At 50.1% G+C, this 15585-nt stretch overlaps 1 protein-coding gene across 9 annotated transcripts; it reads right to left on the bottom strand.

Annotated features, from left to right (window-relative positions):
- Positions 1-2126: 2126 nt before the first annotated feature.
- LOC147354866 (uncharacterized) lies at positions 2127-14783 on the bottom strand. Of its 9 annotated transcripts, XM_086355004.1 has the most exons (6): positions 14632-14649; positions 11237-11321; positions 9945-10979; positions 6110-6236; positions 5299-5394; positions 2127-4531 (listed from the first exon to the last, which is right to left on the bottom strand). In XM_086355004.1, the coding sequence occupies exons 4-6, from the start codon at positions 6141-6143 to the stop codon at positions 2814-2816; spliced, it is 1848 nt and encodes a 615-aa protein (XP_086211130.1). In that variant the 5' UTR covers positions 6144-6236; positions 9945-10979; positions 11237-11321; positions 14632-14649; the 3' UTR covers positions 2127-2813. The 9 variants fall into 9 exon arrangements, with proteins under 9 accessions (XP_086211130.1, XP_086211128.1, XP_086211135.1 ...); XM_086355002.1 differs by lacking the exon at positions 9945-10979 and having other exon boundaries at positions 14632-14783; XM_086355009.1 differs by lacking the exon at positions 9945-10979 and having other exon boundaries at positions 6068-6236; positions 14632-14701.
- Positions 14784-15585: the final 802 nt, after the last annotated feature.

Raw genomic sequence — 15585 nt, 5'->3', positions numbered from 1 at the left:
CTATTGAAAACGGACTTAAAAATGTGAGGGAATCATAGATTGGATTTGGAGGCATTTCTGTACATGTATACGCACCCATGTACCTTTTAGTATGAATCTGTGTTCATATGTGTGCCTTTATTTCCTAGCAAAACGCGCTCCTGGCACTCAGATTTGGTCCTGAATAGCGCCCCCCTCTAAACGGAACCAGTTCTTTGGAACTGGAGAATTACGGCTGATTACAGGGTTAGTAACCAGATGAGCTTGTAAATGTTCTGAAAAGAAAGGAAGTCTTCAGAAAATGATGGAGGCATGTCACAGGGATGCCAGGAACTTTCCTGAAGGGACTCTCATTGGCCACTTCTGGGACAACGTAAGCACCAAAAAGACTAAGAACAGCAATGCCATAAAACAGGTGTTCACCAAGGCATCAGGGCAAATCTCTGAAAAAACTGACAAACCACAAGTGCAGAGGCTCCTCATGTGAGCCCCCTCCCAACTCCGAATCCACCATACACAATAATCCAGATGTTAATATCTCTGGCCAGTTTTCACTTTGTCTCCTTTCTATTCTGACTACTTTGTTTCTGATCTTCCCAGCACATCTGATTTCTTTGAGGACAAGAAACTGCACAAAGATAGAAGCACAGGGAAACAGCAGAGGATACATGGGAGGAAAAAGGCACCTGGCCAAAGGATCAAGGCTCTTGAGCTGCCCTGTTCAGTACAGCTAGTGGCTGGCTATGTGTGGCAAAAGAGCACCTGAAACATGGTCACAAAAAATTAATATGTACTGCAGATGTCAAACACACTGGATCTCAAAGACACAGTATACTGAAAAAGCACATTATCTCATTAGTGCCTTTTTATATTAACATGTCAAAGTGGCAACATTTGTGATACATGGGAAAAATAGTAAATTAGTTTCACCTGTGTCCTCTTGCTTTTTAAACTGGACTACTACAATGTATTTAATTTACATCTCTGGCTTACGTTGTTTCAATTGGGGAGTGTTGCTATGCACTACGTATTGATTCATAAGTGGTTTTTTATCAATTTTTAAAAGTACTTATTTGGTTATGTCAGGTCTTAGTTGCAGCATGCAGGATTAGCTGTTCCAAGGCATGTGGGATCTTAGTTCCCCAACCAGGGATCAAACTTGCATCCCCTGCAATGCAAGGTGGATTCTTAACCACTGGACTGCCAGGGAAATCCCCTTAAATGGTTTTCAAATGGCTCAAATTAATTCCATAAAGAAGAGGCATTCCACAAGGGTACTGAAGAACAGTATTGAAGACCATTTGCAAACATGGTCCCCTCCAATGGAGAAATTTCAAGTTAACTGGAAACATATTCCAGCATTGTGATTTGAAAACTCAAACTGATTGATATAACCCTAACTGATGGTTAGTTACCAAAATCAGCCAATGCCATTTACACTTGGGTTCTAATGAGGGTGACAAGTCACTGTCTAAGGATCATGGTTGTCAGGGAAACTGCTGTTAGTGGATTCAGGGTTCAGTGAAATACTATAGACTCCCTTCTAGTTGAATTTTATAAAAACAAAATCTTAATAAACACTAGGATGAAGAGTCAATTAAAAAAAAACAGCTCAAAAAAGATTAACTTGTACATTTCTCAAGAGATAAATCTTGCAAAACATAAGCTCCCAACGTGGATGTGCACTTGCCCATGAGATGGTGGCTCTGTTGTTGTTTAGTTGCTAAGTTATGTTTGACCCTTTTACAACCCCATGCACTGTAGCCTACCAGGCTCCTCTCTCCATGGGATCTCTCAGGCAAGAATACTGGAGTGGGTTGCCATTTCCTTCTCCAGGAGAGCTTCCTGACCCAGGGATCAAAACAGCATCTCCTGCTTGGTAGGTGGATTCTTTAACATTGAATCATCTGGGAAGCCCCAAGATGATGACTTAACAAAGATAAAACCTTTTTGTGAAACAGCAACATCTGCATTTCTAATGCCTTTGAGTCTGGTAGAAAATTTTATAGCAAGAACAAAGCAGTAAAAGCCATCTCAGAATCTGCAAGAGTCTGTGGAGGGGGCTCTACCTTTCAAGTCTTCCTATACAAATCCTTTCAGTTCCATTACATATAAAAATTAACTTATTGCCACATAATGCATACAACTATTTTAAAATCTGTTTATAGTACATGGATAATTATCATATGGCATTCACATTTGTGAGGCTGGTGGCCATGTACCTTGTTCAAACAATTACACACCAATCAGAAAATTTTGTGCTGAGATATTTGAATATTCATGATTCCATAAAAATGCCAGTCATGTCTGGAACATTCTGCCATACTGGTTTTAGCAAATATGAAAGTCAACTTGCACTTTTCATAAGCACCTGAAGAATGTCATGTGCAATACTGACAAGTTCTGACTGCATCTGATTCTTTTATATGAAAGGCATTTGCTGAGTTTCTCACCACTTTGAAAATGTCTGGTTTAGAATATAGTGACTTCTTAGAAGCCACCCCATGTCCATTACATTTTTTCCATTTCTCCCTTTTGTAGGTTCTATAGTGAAGCATTGGTGGGCACTCATGGCTGGAGGTTCTCAACAGTGATTAACCTCACACTTCCCTACTGTCTGGATGACTGGCTATCTGGGATGGATGACCCAGAGCTTGCTGTTCCCACAATCATTTCTGTAAATGTCAACTCTGTGTGGGAGTCTTAGGGTGTGTTGAGCACAAAGGCTTGTTTACCGTGTACTGTTTATCAGGAGTATGACTGGGTCAAATGGAGTAAGTGATGTGCTATGGCTTAAGGCGTTGCTGGGTCCCAGCACACACACCAGAGTAGGCCTACCCAGTATGAGTTCTCTGGTGCTTGATAAAGGAGGAGCTGTGTGTGAAGGCCTTCCCACAGTCCCTGCACTCATATGGCTTCTCTCCCGTGTGGATCCTCTGGTGCTGAGTGAGGTGGGTGCGCTGCCTGAAGGACTTCCCACAGTCCTGGCAGTCGTAGGGCTTTTCCCCAGTGTGCGTCCTCTCGTGTTGGCTGAGTGACGAGCTGTGGCTGAAGGACTTTCCACACTCGTTGCACCCATAGGGTTTTTCCTTGGTGTGAATCCTCTGGTGTTCTATGAGGAGGGAGCTCTGGCTGAAGGCTCTGCCACACTGATTACACTCATAGGGCTTCTCTCCCGTGTGGATCCGCTGGTGTTGAATGAGTGGAGCAAGCTGGCTGAAGGCTTTGCCACACTCGTTACACTCATAGGGCTTCTCCCCAGTGTGGATCCGCTGGTGTTTGGTCAGGGATGAGCTGTGGCTGAAGGCCTTGCCGCAGTCACTACACTCGTAGGGCTTCTCCCCCGTGTGGGTTCTCTGATGCTGAGTGAGGTGTGTGCTCTGCCGGAAGGCCTTCCCACACTGACTGCACGCATAGGGTTTCTCGCCTGTGTGCGTCCGCTCGTGCTGGCTAAGCGATGAGCTGTGACTGAAGGCTTTCCCACACTCGTTGCACCCGTAGGGCTTCTCTCCTGTGTGGATCCTCCGATGCTCAGTCAGGAGTGTGCTCTGGCTGAAAGCCCTCCCGCACTCACTGCACTCATAAGGCCGCTCGCCCGTGTGTATCCTCTGATGCTGAATCAGTGGTGTGATCTGGGTGAAGGCTTTTCCACATGCCTGGCACTCGTAGGGCTTCTCCCCAGTGTGGATCCGCTGGTGTTTCGTCAGGGATGAACTGTGGCTGAAGGCCTTGCCACACTCTCCACACTGGTACGGCTTCTCCCCGGTGTGGATTCGCAGGTGCTGGGTGAGATGGATGCTCTGTCGGAAGGCCTTCCCACACTGACTGCACGTGTAGGGCTTCTCACCTGTGTGCGTCCGCTCATGTTGGCTGAAGGACGATCTAAAGCTGAAGGATTTCCCACACTCGCTGCACTCATAGGGTTTCTCACCTGTGTGAGTCCTCTGGTGCTGGATCAGTGGGGCAATTTGGTTGAAGGTCCTCCCACACTGAGCACACTTGTAAGGCTTCTCACCAGTGTGGATCCGCTGGTGTTTGGTAAGTGCCGAGCTGTTTCGAAAGCCTTTTCCACATTCAAGACATTCATAAGGCCTCTCTCCTGTGTGTGTTCGGTGGTGTTCAGTGAGTGCTAAGCTGTGACTAAAGGCCTTTCCACATTCCTGACATCCATAGGGCTTCTCTTTTGCACAGGTTTTCTGTTGAGCATTTGAGTCTGGATTCTCCCTTTGTCCATGTGTCCCCCACATTGGGGCACCCTGCCTTTCAGGAGTCATTGGTTGAGTTGGGAGATCTGGCCTCAAACTCAAGTTTTCCCCACACCCATCCCCTTGCTGCTGCTCCTCTGTCAGTGTCTTTACAAGTGTGCAGGCTGCCTGTACCACACAGCTATCTGACTTCTCAGGGCCCTGTTCCCTGTGGCCTGCAGCATCTTCATCCTTAGAGTGCCACAGACTTTCCTGTAGGAACCTTTCTACCAGGGCACTGTTGGGTATTTCTTCAGTTACACCTTGATTTTCAGTTGATAGCTTGCTTTGGGGTCTGGTTTCCAAATCTGTAAGAAGCAGAGAAATGGAAATGTCCCCTAATCCTGGTTCTGAAGGAAGTCTCTGTGTGTGTTGTGGGGGAGGGGGGGGGATGGTGAGTGGACAGAAGAATAAAACTCATAGTTCTGAAAGGTCCAGGGCACAGGCAGCTTTGTCCATTAAAAAGTACATTTTTACAAGTCAGGGAAGGACACACTGAGAATAATCATGGGTGGGGCACTGGTGTAGGGGGTGTGGATGGGGTGTTCAGGGGAGTACAGAGAATGAGGGCAGGAGAGGATGCTGAGGAGAAAGCACGCATCCAGGGAAACTATCAACAGATGTCCTGGGCCTGGAGTACCCCTGGCCCAGAGCACAGCTCAATGGATGTGTTAAAGGAAGAAACAAATGCATTTCCTCCTCCTCCCTTCTGGCCCTGGGATCTGACTGTCTCTGTACAGCCATGACCTCAGTGCCTGACATCCCCACCCTGACACCAGACTTGCTTAAAAGTATGATGTGGGCACCTTTCCCATTTGTTACACTCCAGTGAAAAGTTATATAGAAAAGCTCAAGCAAGATGTGGTTGGCAGAACAGAGATTCCCAAACATATCCACGTCCTCATCCCTGGAGACTTTGAATTTGAGGTTACCCTTCTCACAGCAGAACAGGTGCTTGGTGAATGTTCCCTGAGAGACTGAGTTGTCAATTTGCTCTGAAGAACCAAGGGTGGGTATGGAGAGAGAAGCTGGGGGGTGAACAGGCTCCCCCCAGACTGCAGGGCTTTCATCTCACCTGGGCACACACCTCGGGGGCCTCCCTTGTCCGCTGCCCACAGCTCTGCCTCCTGCTCCAGCAAGGAGATGACATCCGGCTTTGGGAGCCAGTGTCCTGCTCAGAGGGAGACCCACGCAGTGAACATCTGTGTCCTAGGAGCCTCCCTAACCCTCTGCCCACACCTTCAGTCTTCCAGGACCATGTGTCTGGGGTTCTGGGAGGACATGGTTGTTGTAACAGCTTCTGCCCTTCCTTAGAGGCCCCTTCCCCCCACTCAGTCCCTGACCCCATCCCTAGCCCCAGGGTAGCCAATCAGAGCTCTGCTTCTTCCTTTGCCTCGTGGCAACAATGACCAGCATGGAGGGGACCTGGCTGCCAAACCAAGACAACCTAGGGGCCTTCTATGGGCGCCCGGGACACAGACCCTGTCTCTCCTGCTGGTCTCAAGCCCAGGAGAGGCACACTGTTAGCTGTCTCATCACCTTCAGGGGGCCCATCTGTGAATAGAGGATGAAAGAGGCATGGGGGGAGGAGGGGGTTCCCAACAGCACCAAAGGCAGATCCAAGTCTGCCCTGGGATTCTGCAGTCACAGGACCAATATGTCCCTTTTACCCCAGCACTTTCTGCTTCTGGTATTGTTCACTCGGATCTGTATTTGCAACCAAAACGCTATAACTGATGTTACCTACACTAAAACAATCGGGTCCCTGAAGCCTAAGACACAGCCCAGATATCTCCATTTAAGGCCTAGATGTACACCCACTTTTATCCCAGGAAAATGAGAACCTGTGCTGGGGGCAGATCGTCAGGGCATGGGGGTGGCCTCACCCACAGAGACCAGGAGCCCGAAGGTCTCCAGCATCACATCTCGGTACAGGGTCCTCTGGGCCGGCTCCAGATGCCCCCACTCCTCCTGGGTGAAGTCCACGACCACATCCTCAAAAGTCACTTGGTCCTGAAACATCACACACATGCATCCTCAGAGTCCCCAGCGTGGCTGTTGGGAGCGAGCAGCTGGCAAACAGGGGCCTCAGCCACGTAGGTGAGAGGATCAGGGGATTTGGGTCAGGTTTCCCTTGGGCGGCCAGGAGCCCTGCTGGAGGAGAGACTCTTGAGATGAAAAAATGAGGAGTAACAGTGAAGAGGACGCTGGTCCTGACATGCTGGGGTCACAGGAAGGGTGCTGGCGTGGGTGTCCCTCAGGGAGAAGGCAGGGAAGCAGCACCTAGAAAACTGTCAGGCTGTTTCTCTGCCTCACCCTGTGGCCAAAATCACATCTGAGGGGTCCGTGGTATATACAGAATGAAACAAAGCCCTCTTTAAGAGATAAGAGGGTCCAAGCTGCCAGAAGCCATTTTCCAGAGACTGGGAGAACGTTAAGTATCTTGCCCAAAGGTATAAAGCTAGTAAGCAGCAAGTCCAAGGGTTGAATCTGGGAGATTTTATTAAGAATCTGTTTACTGTGCAAATTAAATTCAAGTACATGAAGATCCATGCATTAGTGGAATGTCAGTGTGGTAGTGGGAGCATTTCAAAGCAGTGGGGAACACTGGGGCAACTAGCCCTTTGGGGGAAAAACAGTAGATCTCTACCTCATACCATAAAAAAATTCGAGAAATCTTAAAGAGATGAATATTGAAAAAGGAAAAAGTTGGAAAAGTATAGACCATTAATTTAATAAATGGGTGGCAGAGAAAGTCTTCACAAATAAAACAGAAGTTAGAAAGAAGAAAAATGAGTTTGGTAGGAAGAACTGTGTCTCTACCATCCCAGGATTACATAGCAAGGAGGAATTAGGATGGCAGATGGAATTAAGGTTGCTAGTCTGCTGACCTTCAGAGAAGGCAATGGCACCCCACTCCAGTACTCTTGCCTGGAAAATCCCATGGACGGAGGAGCCTGGTGGGCTGCAGTCCATGGGGTCGCTAAGAGTTGGACACGACTGAGCGACTTCACTTTCACTTTTCATTTTCATGCATTGGAGAAGGAAATGGCAACCCACTCTGGTGTTCTTGCCTGGAGAATCCCAGGGATGGGGGAGCCTGGTGGGCTGCCGTCTGTGGGGTTGCACAGAGTCAGACACGACTGAAGTGATTTAGCAGCAGTAGCAGCAGCAGTCTGCTGACCTTAAAATAAGGAGGTTATCCTGGAATATCCTAGTGAGCCCAGTGTAATCACAAGGGTCTTTCAATGAGGAAGAGGCTGAAGAGTCAGCCTCACAGTAATGGTATGTGAGGAAGACTCAAATGGCTGAAGCTGTCTTAGAAGATGGAAGGGGCCAGGAGCCAAGGAATGTAGGAGGTATCTAGAAGCTGGAAAAGGGAAGACAGCAGATTCTCTCCTAGAGCTGCCAGAAGCAACACAGCCCTGTGGACACCTTGACTTCAGCCTAAGGAGACGTATTTCAGACTTCTGGTCTCCAGAAGTATAAAACAATAAATTTGTGTGGTTTTAAGCCACTAAGTTTGTTGGGATTTGTTACAGAATCAACAGGAAAATGATACATTCAGCAATCAAAATTCATGATTTCTAGATGACAGTGTTTACAAGCCACAAGGACCATAACAGCAGAATGAATATTTGCAACATAAATGGACAGAAAAGGATGACTGGCCAGCACACGCAAAGAGCTGACAGATCAGTAGCAAAAGGCAAACAACAGGACAGAGAGTCCGGCCCTTCTGAGAAGGGGGTGGCTGAGTACCCAGGCATGGGTTACTTGCACAACGGACAGGATTTTAAACATACATACAGCAGTTATGCTGGCAATTCCACTTCCCATCCCCCAAGAACCTCGCTCCCTTGCTGCACTGTCTATATGTGACAGACAACTGGTAACAGCCTAGACACCTGTCATGTGGGAGCAGCCAAAGTTGGCGTCTGGAAAGCCTGCAGCCATGCACAAGATGGGGGCACTGACACGCACAGCTGGGGAATAACCTTCCAGGTGGAAAAATCCCAGGGGGGCGGACATCACCAGCACAGTGCTATTTATGTGAAATAAAACAGAGTTCTAGTTCCTACTTGTCTGGAAATGTGTATATTAGCACCGGAAAGTGAGGAGCAGAGAGCGACAACAGCGGCAGCTTTGGACGGAAGCCTAGGAGGCTTGAGAACAAGGGGCTTTCTAAGTCTGCCTGGCACTTTCGCAAGGAGAAGATCATTATGGGACTGTGTGGTCTTAAAAAGCAGCCAACCATGGAAGACAACAGAGTTCTGACACACCAAGAACTTTAGATTTCTGAACCTTAAAAAAAACATTCAGAGCAAACATGCAGATGGTGCTGAGAGATGCACATGGATCGCTCACTTAATAGCCCCAGCCATGGGTGATCACATCCAGCCACTGTTCACCCAGGGAGGACGACAATGGAGTCGCCCAAAACCACCCGGAGAGAGGGTGGAGCCAGGATTTGACCTTAGGAAGTCTGGGTCCATCGATTGCCTGTTGGCCATGGGGCTAAGCCAATTCCCTGAAAGACAAGTGAGAGAAAAGCAGGCTCCAGAGGTCGGAATGGGAGTTCTGGGCCTGGGGCGTAGGCAGGGGACTCGCACCCTCCTATCTGGTTCCTCCTTGGACAAACAAGAACCCCTGAGATGTCACAGCAGAATCGACCGAGGGAGCCCCAGAGGGGCTGCGAAGCCCACGCCTCAGGTGGACCATCCACTGGTGTCCATATGTGCAGGCACGAGGCTGCACACTCACAGAACCTACACGGTGCATAACCAACGCCTGAACACAAAGAGGAACTTGGGAGAGAAAGCAATGGAGAGTGGCCAGAAAAATGAAATGGGGATCCAGGGGCAGGGCCCCCGTAGTGCATGATCCAGGAGTCCTACTCCTGGGTATGTATCTGAAGAAAACAAACAACAGAAATTCTAAAAGACATATGCACCCCCGTGTTCACAGCAGCAGTATTTACAATTGCCAAGATTAGATGAGGAAGTAACCCAAGTGTCCATCAGCAGATGAACCAGTAAAGAAGACTCGGTACACACGTGCACACTACACTCACTGGAATGCTGCCCAACCGTAAAAATGAAATTTTGCCATTTGCCACAACACGGATGGACCTGAAGGGTATTATGTTTAGTGAAACAAGCCAGAAAAAGATAAATACTGATCATTCTCTCACATATGCAGTCTAAAAATAAACCAGCGAACAAACAAAACAACAACAGAGTCACAAGTGAGAATAAGGCCAGTTTCTTCCGTGATCAGGTGGGGAATTTATGCTTTTTTTCACAAGGCGCATGAGGTTTGGGCACTCACATCCTCCACAACAAGATTTTCACATCACTGAAGCAAGTATTACGGATGGCCAGAGTGGAGGGTGGAGTTAAGGACTTGGCCACGTGGAGGGGTGGCCAGGGACACAAGGCCGCCCACTTCCTGGACCCTGGTCTCCCGGCAGAATCCTCCTCTGCTAGAGATTCTCCCACCAGAACGGCCTGGTGGGGCGAGGGTGGGGTGGTGATGTGAAGACTGGCGGTGCATCCACTTGGTGGAGATTCCAACCCCAGCCCCAGGTGTCTTTGCACTACACTCCGCCCCTCTGGCTTCATCTGCAATTTGCTGGAAGCTCCCTGAGAAGGCTATTGGGAGGAATGAGGGAAGTCACAGGAAGTGTGCCCAGGACTCGGCACATAGTGGTTGCTTTACCTGCAGACCCAGCTTCAAATTATGTTGAGGGCAGGGCGGGGTGGTTTTCTTTTCTCTCACCAACCCTTCCTGCTTGCTCCACACTTTCAAGAGTCATTAGATCTTGCTCAGTTATCTGCAGTCCTACTGAGCACAGGTCTGGACACTGCAGAGGCTGTGGAGACAAGACCCCCCCCCCACACACACACACACGCGCGCGCGCGCGCGCTCTCTCTCTCTCTGCCTCCTGCTGCTGTGTGCTAGCTGCTGGGTCGGGGAGGGAGCAAAAATGCAAACTCCAGAAGGGCTCGGTGTTCTGGGGAAAGCGGGAGGGATGCTGCTGCAGCAGCACCAGAGGGACCTGGAGGAAGAGGCACGAAGGAGCAGGACGTGCGCGGGGCCCTGGGGCCTCAGGCGTCAATGCTCAGGCCTAGCTCGACCGCTCCCAGCTGTGTCACTTGCCCCCGTGCCTTGGTCCCTCCTCATCCCGCCTCGTGGGACCGATGTAGAGGTCGAACCCAGTGAAACATGTCTAGCACTGACCAGTGTTCAGAACACTCAGTCTTCACCCATTCTCCGTGTGCCTACTGTGTGTCAGTCCTTTGCACATGGTAAAAATGGCCAGAATTGCTTCCTAAGGCCTCGGGCCCCTGCAGCTGGCTTAGGAGACCTGGCTCTCCATCTTCCTGCCACATGTGTGCCTGGTCTTCACATTAAGTTCCCACCCCCAGGCCTCTGCTCCTGTTGTCCCCTCCACCTGCAGCATTCTGCCTGTGGGCTTGACCCCACCCTCTCCCTTCCTGCAGGTCTCTGCCTGGGGGCCACGCCTCACGGAGGCCTTCTGATGCCCAAGCCCACCCTCTTTGGGGGCTTATTTCCCTGCCCAACACATGGTACATTTACATTCCTCACGAGCTCTGTGAGCCGCAGGGTGGAGATTTCCTGTCTGTTTCCGCACCTGCAGTACCTGGAACAGTGCCTGCTCGTGAGCAGTGCTCAGCACACGTTGGCCAAGTGACTGGAGGGAGTGTGAGCTGGGAGAACAGACTCTGAGCCCTGTGTTGAGAAAGTTCCAGGCCCGTCAGTGGGATGGATGAGCGATGTCTGCCAGGGTGGCACAGGGCAGGGGTGGGGCAGTGGGACCCAGCTGGTCTTCTCGGAGTGGCAAGCTAAGATGTGGAGGGACGTGGAGCTGATGAAAGCACAGGCCGGGCTGGGGACAGGGTGAGGGCAGAGGCCCTGAGCGCAGAACGAGCCTGGTGGGGACGACGGGTGGAGCCTGAGGGCCGGGTGGGAGGTGGCACTGTACTCACCGGGTCCCCGGCAGTGAGGAGCCCAGCGGTCATTCCCTCCTCCTCGGGCCTTTCGCAGGAACAGTCAGCTCCTCTGTAGGCAGTTCTGGAGGGAAAGGGGATATGAGAGACTGGGCAAGTGACAAGTGACCCAGGCCCCGAAAGGGCCGTGTCACGTAGAAGGAACTCTGTGCCCAGGTGGGATGCAATAGGATTGCCACCTCAGCGTGGCATTTCTTGAGCTTCTGCTGTGAGCCTGATGCTATTCCAGGTGCTGCTGAAGGAAGACCTCATTCCAGACAGGGAGACTGACGGCCAGAGGGGCAAGGGGCGCAGCCCAGGTCGCACGGATGATGCCCAGGGTGATAACTCTGTTACTACACAGAAGGCAGAGACCCCAGGCAGTACTGGGTCTCTGGCACTCTTTGGCATGCCTGTTTCTACAAAAGGATTTTCCTCTTATAAAATGAGGATGGTGACCCAGGACAGAGCTTACGAGAATTAAAATGTAAAAAGGCGGGGTTCCCTGGTGGGCTAGTGGTTAGGATTCTGGGCTTTTACTGCCATGGCCTGGAGTTTAATTCATGGTTGGGGAACTGAGATTCCGTGAGCCATGCAGTGCGGCTAAATAAATAAGTAAGTAAACAAAATGTGAAAGGAGCTGAACATAGAGCTCAGCAAGCAGCAGAACACAGAGGAAGGTGACTGCTGTTGGGGGAAAGCTAATGGCTTCAGTGAGCATCTATTTAGCATCTGCTACATGCACAGCCTTATTCGCAGTGATTTACAAGCTCATCCCTGGCTGATTGCCAAAGGAAACTCAGGCCAAAGGCAGCATGTGTTTCCCTTATCTCTGGACTGTCCCTTAAGGACCCTGCCTATCACCCGATTCTGCCCCAGCCACTCTGCCCATTTGTTTTCATTGTAGTTTCCTGGATGGGAGTTATCATATTCAGTGATATTTTATGGCTTATCATCCTCTCCCTGACTCTCCTGTGGCATCCAGGGTGGAGACAATGTTGGGGATATAGGACAGGGCCTGGCACCCAGGACATGTAAACACTTGCTTGTTGAAATAATGAAGGAACCTGGATGGTGCCCGGAATGCAGCTGATGCTCAACAAGATTTTAATTTGTCTGTTTCCTGGGTCCCGTGTGGTTAAGATCAAAATTCATTGCTTTGGGTCTCCTTTACCTTTATTCTTTATGCAAAGAAATAGAGGAAAACAACAGAATGGGAAAGATTAGAGATCTTTTCAAGAAAATTAGAGATACCAAGAGAATATTTCATGCAAAGATGGGCTCGATAAAGGACAGAAATGGTATGGATCTAACAGAGGCAGAAGATATTAAGAAGAGGTGGCAAGAATACACAGAAGAACTGTACAAAAAAGATCTTCACAACCCAGATAATCACGGAGGTGTGATCACTCATCTAGAGCCAGACATTCTGGAATGTGAAGTCAAGTGGGCCTTAGAAAGCATCACTATGAACAAAGCTAGTGGAGGTGATGCAATTCCAGTTGAGCTATTTCAAATCCTGAAAGATGATTCTGCGAAAGTGCTGCACTCAATATGCCAGCAAATTTGGAAAACTCAGCAATGGCCACAAGACTGGAAAAGGTCAGTTTTCATTCCAATCCCAAAGAAAGGCAATGCCAAAGAATGCTCAAACTACCACACAATTGCACTCATCTCACACGCTAGTAAAGTAATGCTCAAAATTCTCCAAGCCAGGCTTCAGCACTACGTGAACCATGAACTTCCAGATGTCCAAGCTGGTTTTAGAAAAGGCAGAGGAACCAGAGACCAAATTGCCAACATCCGCTGGATCATGGAAAAAGCAAGAGAGTTCCAGAAAAACATCTATTTCTGCTTTATTGACTATGCCAAAGCCTTTGACTGTGTGGATCACAATAAACTGTGGAAACTTCTGAAAGAGATGGGAATACCAGACCACCTGACCTGCCTCTTGAGAAACCTATATGCAGGTCAGGAAGCAACAGTTAGAACTGGACATGGAACAAGAGACTGGCTCCAAATAGGAAAAAGAGTACGTCAAGGCTGTATATTGTCACCCTGCTTATTTCACTTATATGCAGAGTACATCATGAGAAACGCTGGGCTGGAAGAAGCACAAGCTGGAATCAAGATTGCCAGAAGGAATATCAATAACCTCAGATATGCAGATGACACCACCCTTATGGCAGAAAGTGAAGATGAACTAAAAAGCCTCTTAATGACAGTGAAAGAGGAGAGTGAAAAAATTGGCTTAAAACTCAACATTCAGAAAACGAAGATCATGGCATCTGGTCCCATCACTTCATGGGAAATAGATGGGAAAATAGAGGAAACAGTGTCAGACTTTATTTTTCTGGGCTCCAAAATCACTGCAGATGGTGACTGTAGCCATGAAATTAAAAGACGCTTACTCCTTGGGAGGAAAGTTATGACCAACCTAGATAGCATATTCAAAAGCAGAGACATTACTTCGCCAACAAAGGTCCGTCTAGTCAACGCTATGGCTTTTCCAGTCGTCATGTATGGACGTGAGTGTTGGCCTGTGAAGAAAGCTGAGCCCTGAAGAATTGCTGCTTTTGAACTGTGGTGTTGGAGAAGACTCTTGAGAGTCCCTTGTACTGCAAGGAGATCCAACCAGTCCATTCTAAAGGAGATCAGCCCTGGGATTTCTTTGGAAGGAATGATGCTAAAGCTGAAACTCCAGTACTTTGGCCACCTCATGCGAAGAGTTGACTCATTGGAAAAGACTCTGATGCTGGGAGGGATTGGGGGCAGGAGGAGAAGGGGACGACAGAGAATGAGATGGCTGGATGGCATCACTGACTCGATGGACGTGAGTCTGAGTGAACTCCGGGAGTTGGTGATGGACAGGGAGGCCTGGCGTGCTGCGATTCATGGGGTCGAAAAGAGTCGGACACGACTGAGCGACTGAACTGAACTACCTTTATTCTTTACGGACAGAAGCCCCTCAAGAAAGCGAGGTTCCAGAGCTTACATGGTGGGGCTTCGTCCTTCCCCACCTCCAAACGTGGGAGGTCTCGCCCAGTCCGGGGAGGAATGCAGGTCAGGCTGGCTCCAGGCTCTGAGGAGTCAGGCCAGCTAATCTCTATGACTACGCTCCTGAAGCCAAAGACCTCAATCCCTTCCACCAAAGTCGTGACCCAATCCCCGCCCCAACTCCTCCCCTCGGACACTGACACCCGTCTCGAATCGGGCCCCGCCCACTCGGCCCAGGCCACACCGCCCACAGCGACCCAAACTAGGCCGAAGCAGTAAAAGGCATGCGACACAGGCGCGCGCGGCTACATACACAACCTGGCCGGAGTCCCAAGGAAGACCCTGGACCCGCGCTCCGCCCGGCCTCCCGTACCCCGGCCAACCCAAACCTCACTTACCGCCGGACTGTAGGACAAAGGCTGAGGCTGCCACGGAGCGCACTGCGCCTGCGCACCGACGCTGAACTACACCTCCCAGAGGGCGGCGCGCGCCTCTGAGCGTCTTCCGCTCGCCACGCCCCCTCCTGGGTGGCTGAGGTTGAGGGGCTCTGAATCTTGGCTCCGCCTTGTTTTCCACCCAGGAATCCTCTCGTTCCGCACTCCTTGGAGGAGTGGCAGGACGAAGGCCACGCCCGCTGCTGGCCGAGATTGCGCCTAGCTGGACGGGCGCCGAACTACAACTCCCAGAGGGTGGTGCTCTCACCTCCGGTCGTTTCTCAGCTCGTCCCACCCCTCCTGGGACGGAGGCTGAGATGTTCGAACCCCGCTGAGCCTCACTCCTAGGACTGGAGCGGGAGGTTGCGACCGCGTTGCTCTGGGAGTGCGCCTGCGCGGAGGGCGCGGACCTGCATCGCCCAGGGCCACTCGCGGTTTCCCTGGGCGTCTATTCCCGCCCGTGGGATTCCTCTGGTACCTGAATTCGAGTCCTAACACCTCTGTGTCCCCATCATAAATATTCCGTGCCGCCGCTGCGGTGAGGCGCCTTGTGATTGTAGCCCGGCGCTCAGTAGGTGCCAGTATTTAGTACAGGGTTATAAGAAACATGGATATTTGAAAACTGCTTTACGCACTGCTTCGTAATGGTCAGAACTGTGCGTTTCAATAGCAGCATCAGTTCAGTTCAGTCGCTCAGTCGTATCCGACTCTTTGCGACGCCATGAATTGCAGCACGCCAGGCCTCCCTGTCCATCACCAACTCCCGGAGTTTGCCCAAATTCACGTCCATTGAGTTGGTGATTCCATCCAGCCATCTCATCCTCTGTCGTCCCCTTCTCCTCCTGCCCCCAATCCCTCCCAGCATCAGTCTTTTCCAATGAGTCAACTCTTCGCATGAGGTGGAGTTTCAGCTTTAGC

The sequence above is a fragment of the Bos grunniens genome, chromosome 18, assembly GCF_055505025.1.
Source record: "Bos grunniens cultivar Pamir isolate PY7600 chromosome 18, Bosgru_T2T1.0, whole genome shotgun sequence".
Lineage (NCBI taxonomy): Eukaryota > Metazoa > Chordata > Mammalia > Artiodactyla > Bovidae > Bos > Bos grunniens.
The sequence above is the reverse complement of the archived record's forward strand: the minus strand, read 5'-3'. Positions and strand labels throughout refer to the sequence as shown.

Coding starts and splice junctions, on each gene's coding strand:
- LOC147354866 (XM_086355002.1), bottom strand. CDS start 11,269: ATGACCGCTGGGCTCCTCACTGCCGGGGACCCG. Junction 5,395..6,109: donor CGGGCTCCTGGTCTCTGTGG/GTGAGGCCACCC, acceptor CCCTCTGAGCAG/GACACTGGCTCCCAAAGCCG. Junction 4,532..5,298: donor CCCCCGAGGTGTGTGCCCAG/GTGAGATGAAAG, acceptor TGCTTCTTACAG/ATTTGGAAACCAGACCCCAA.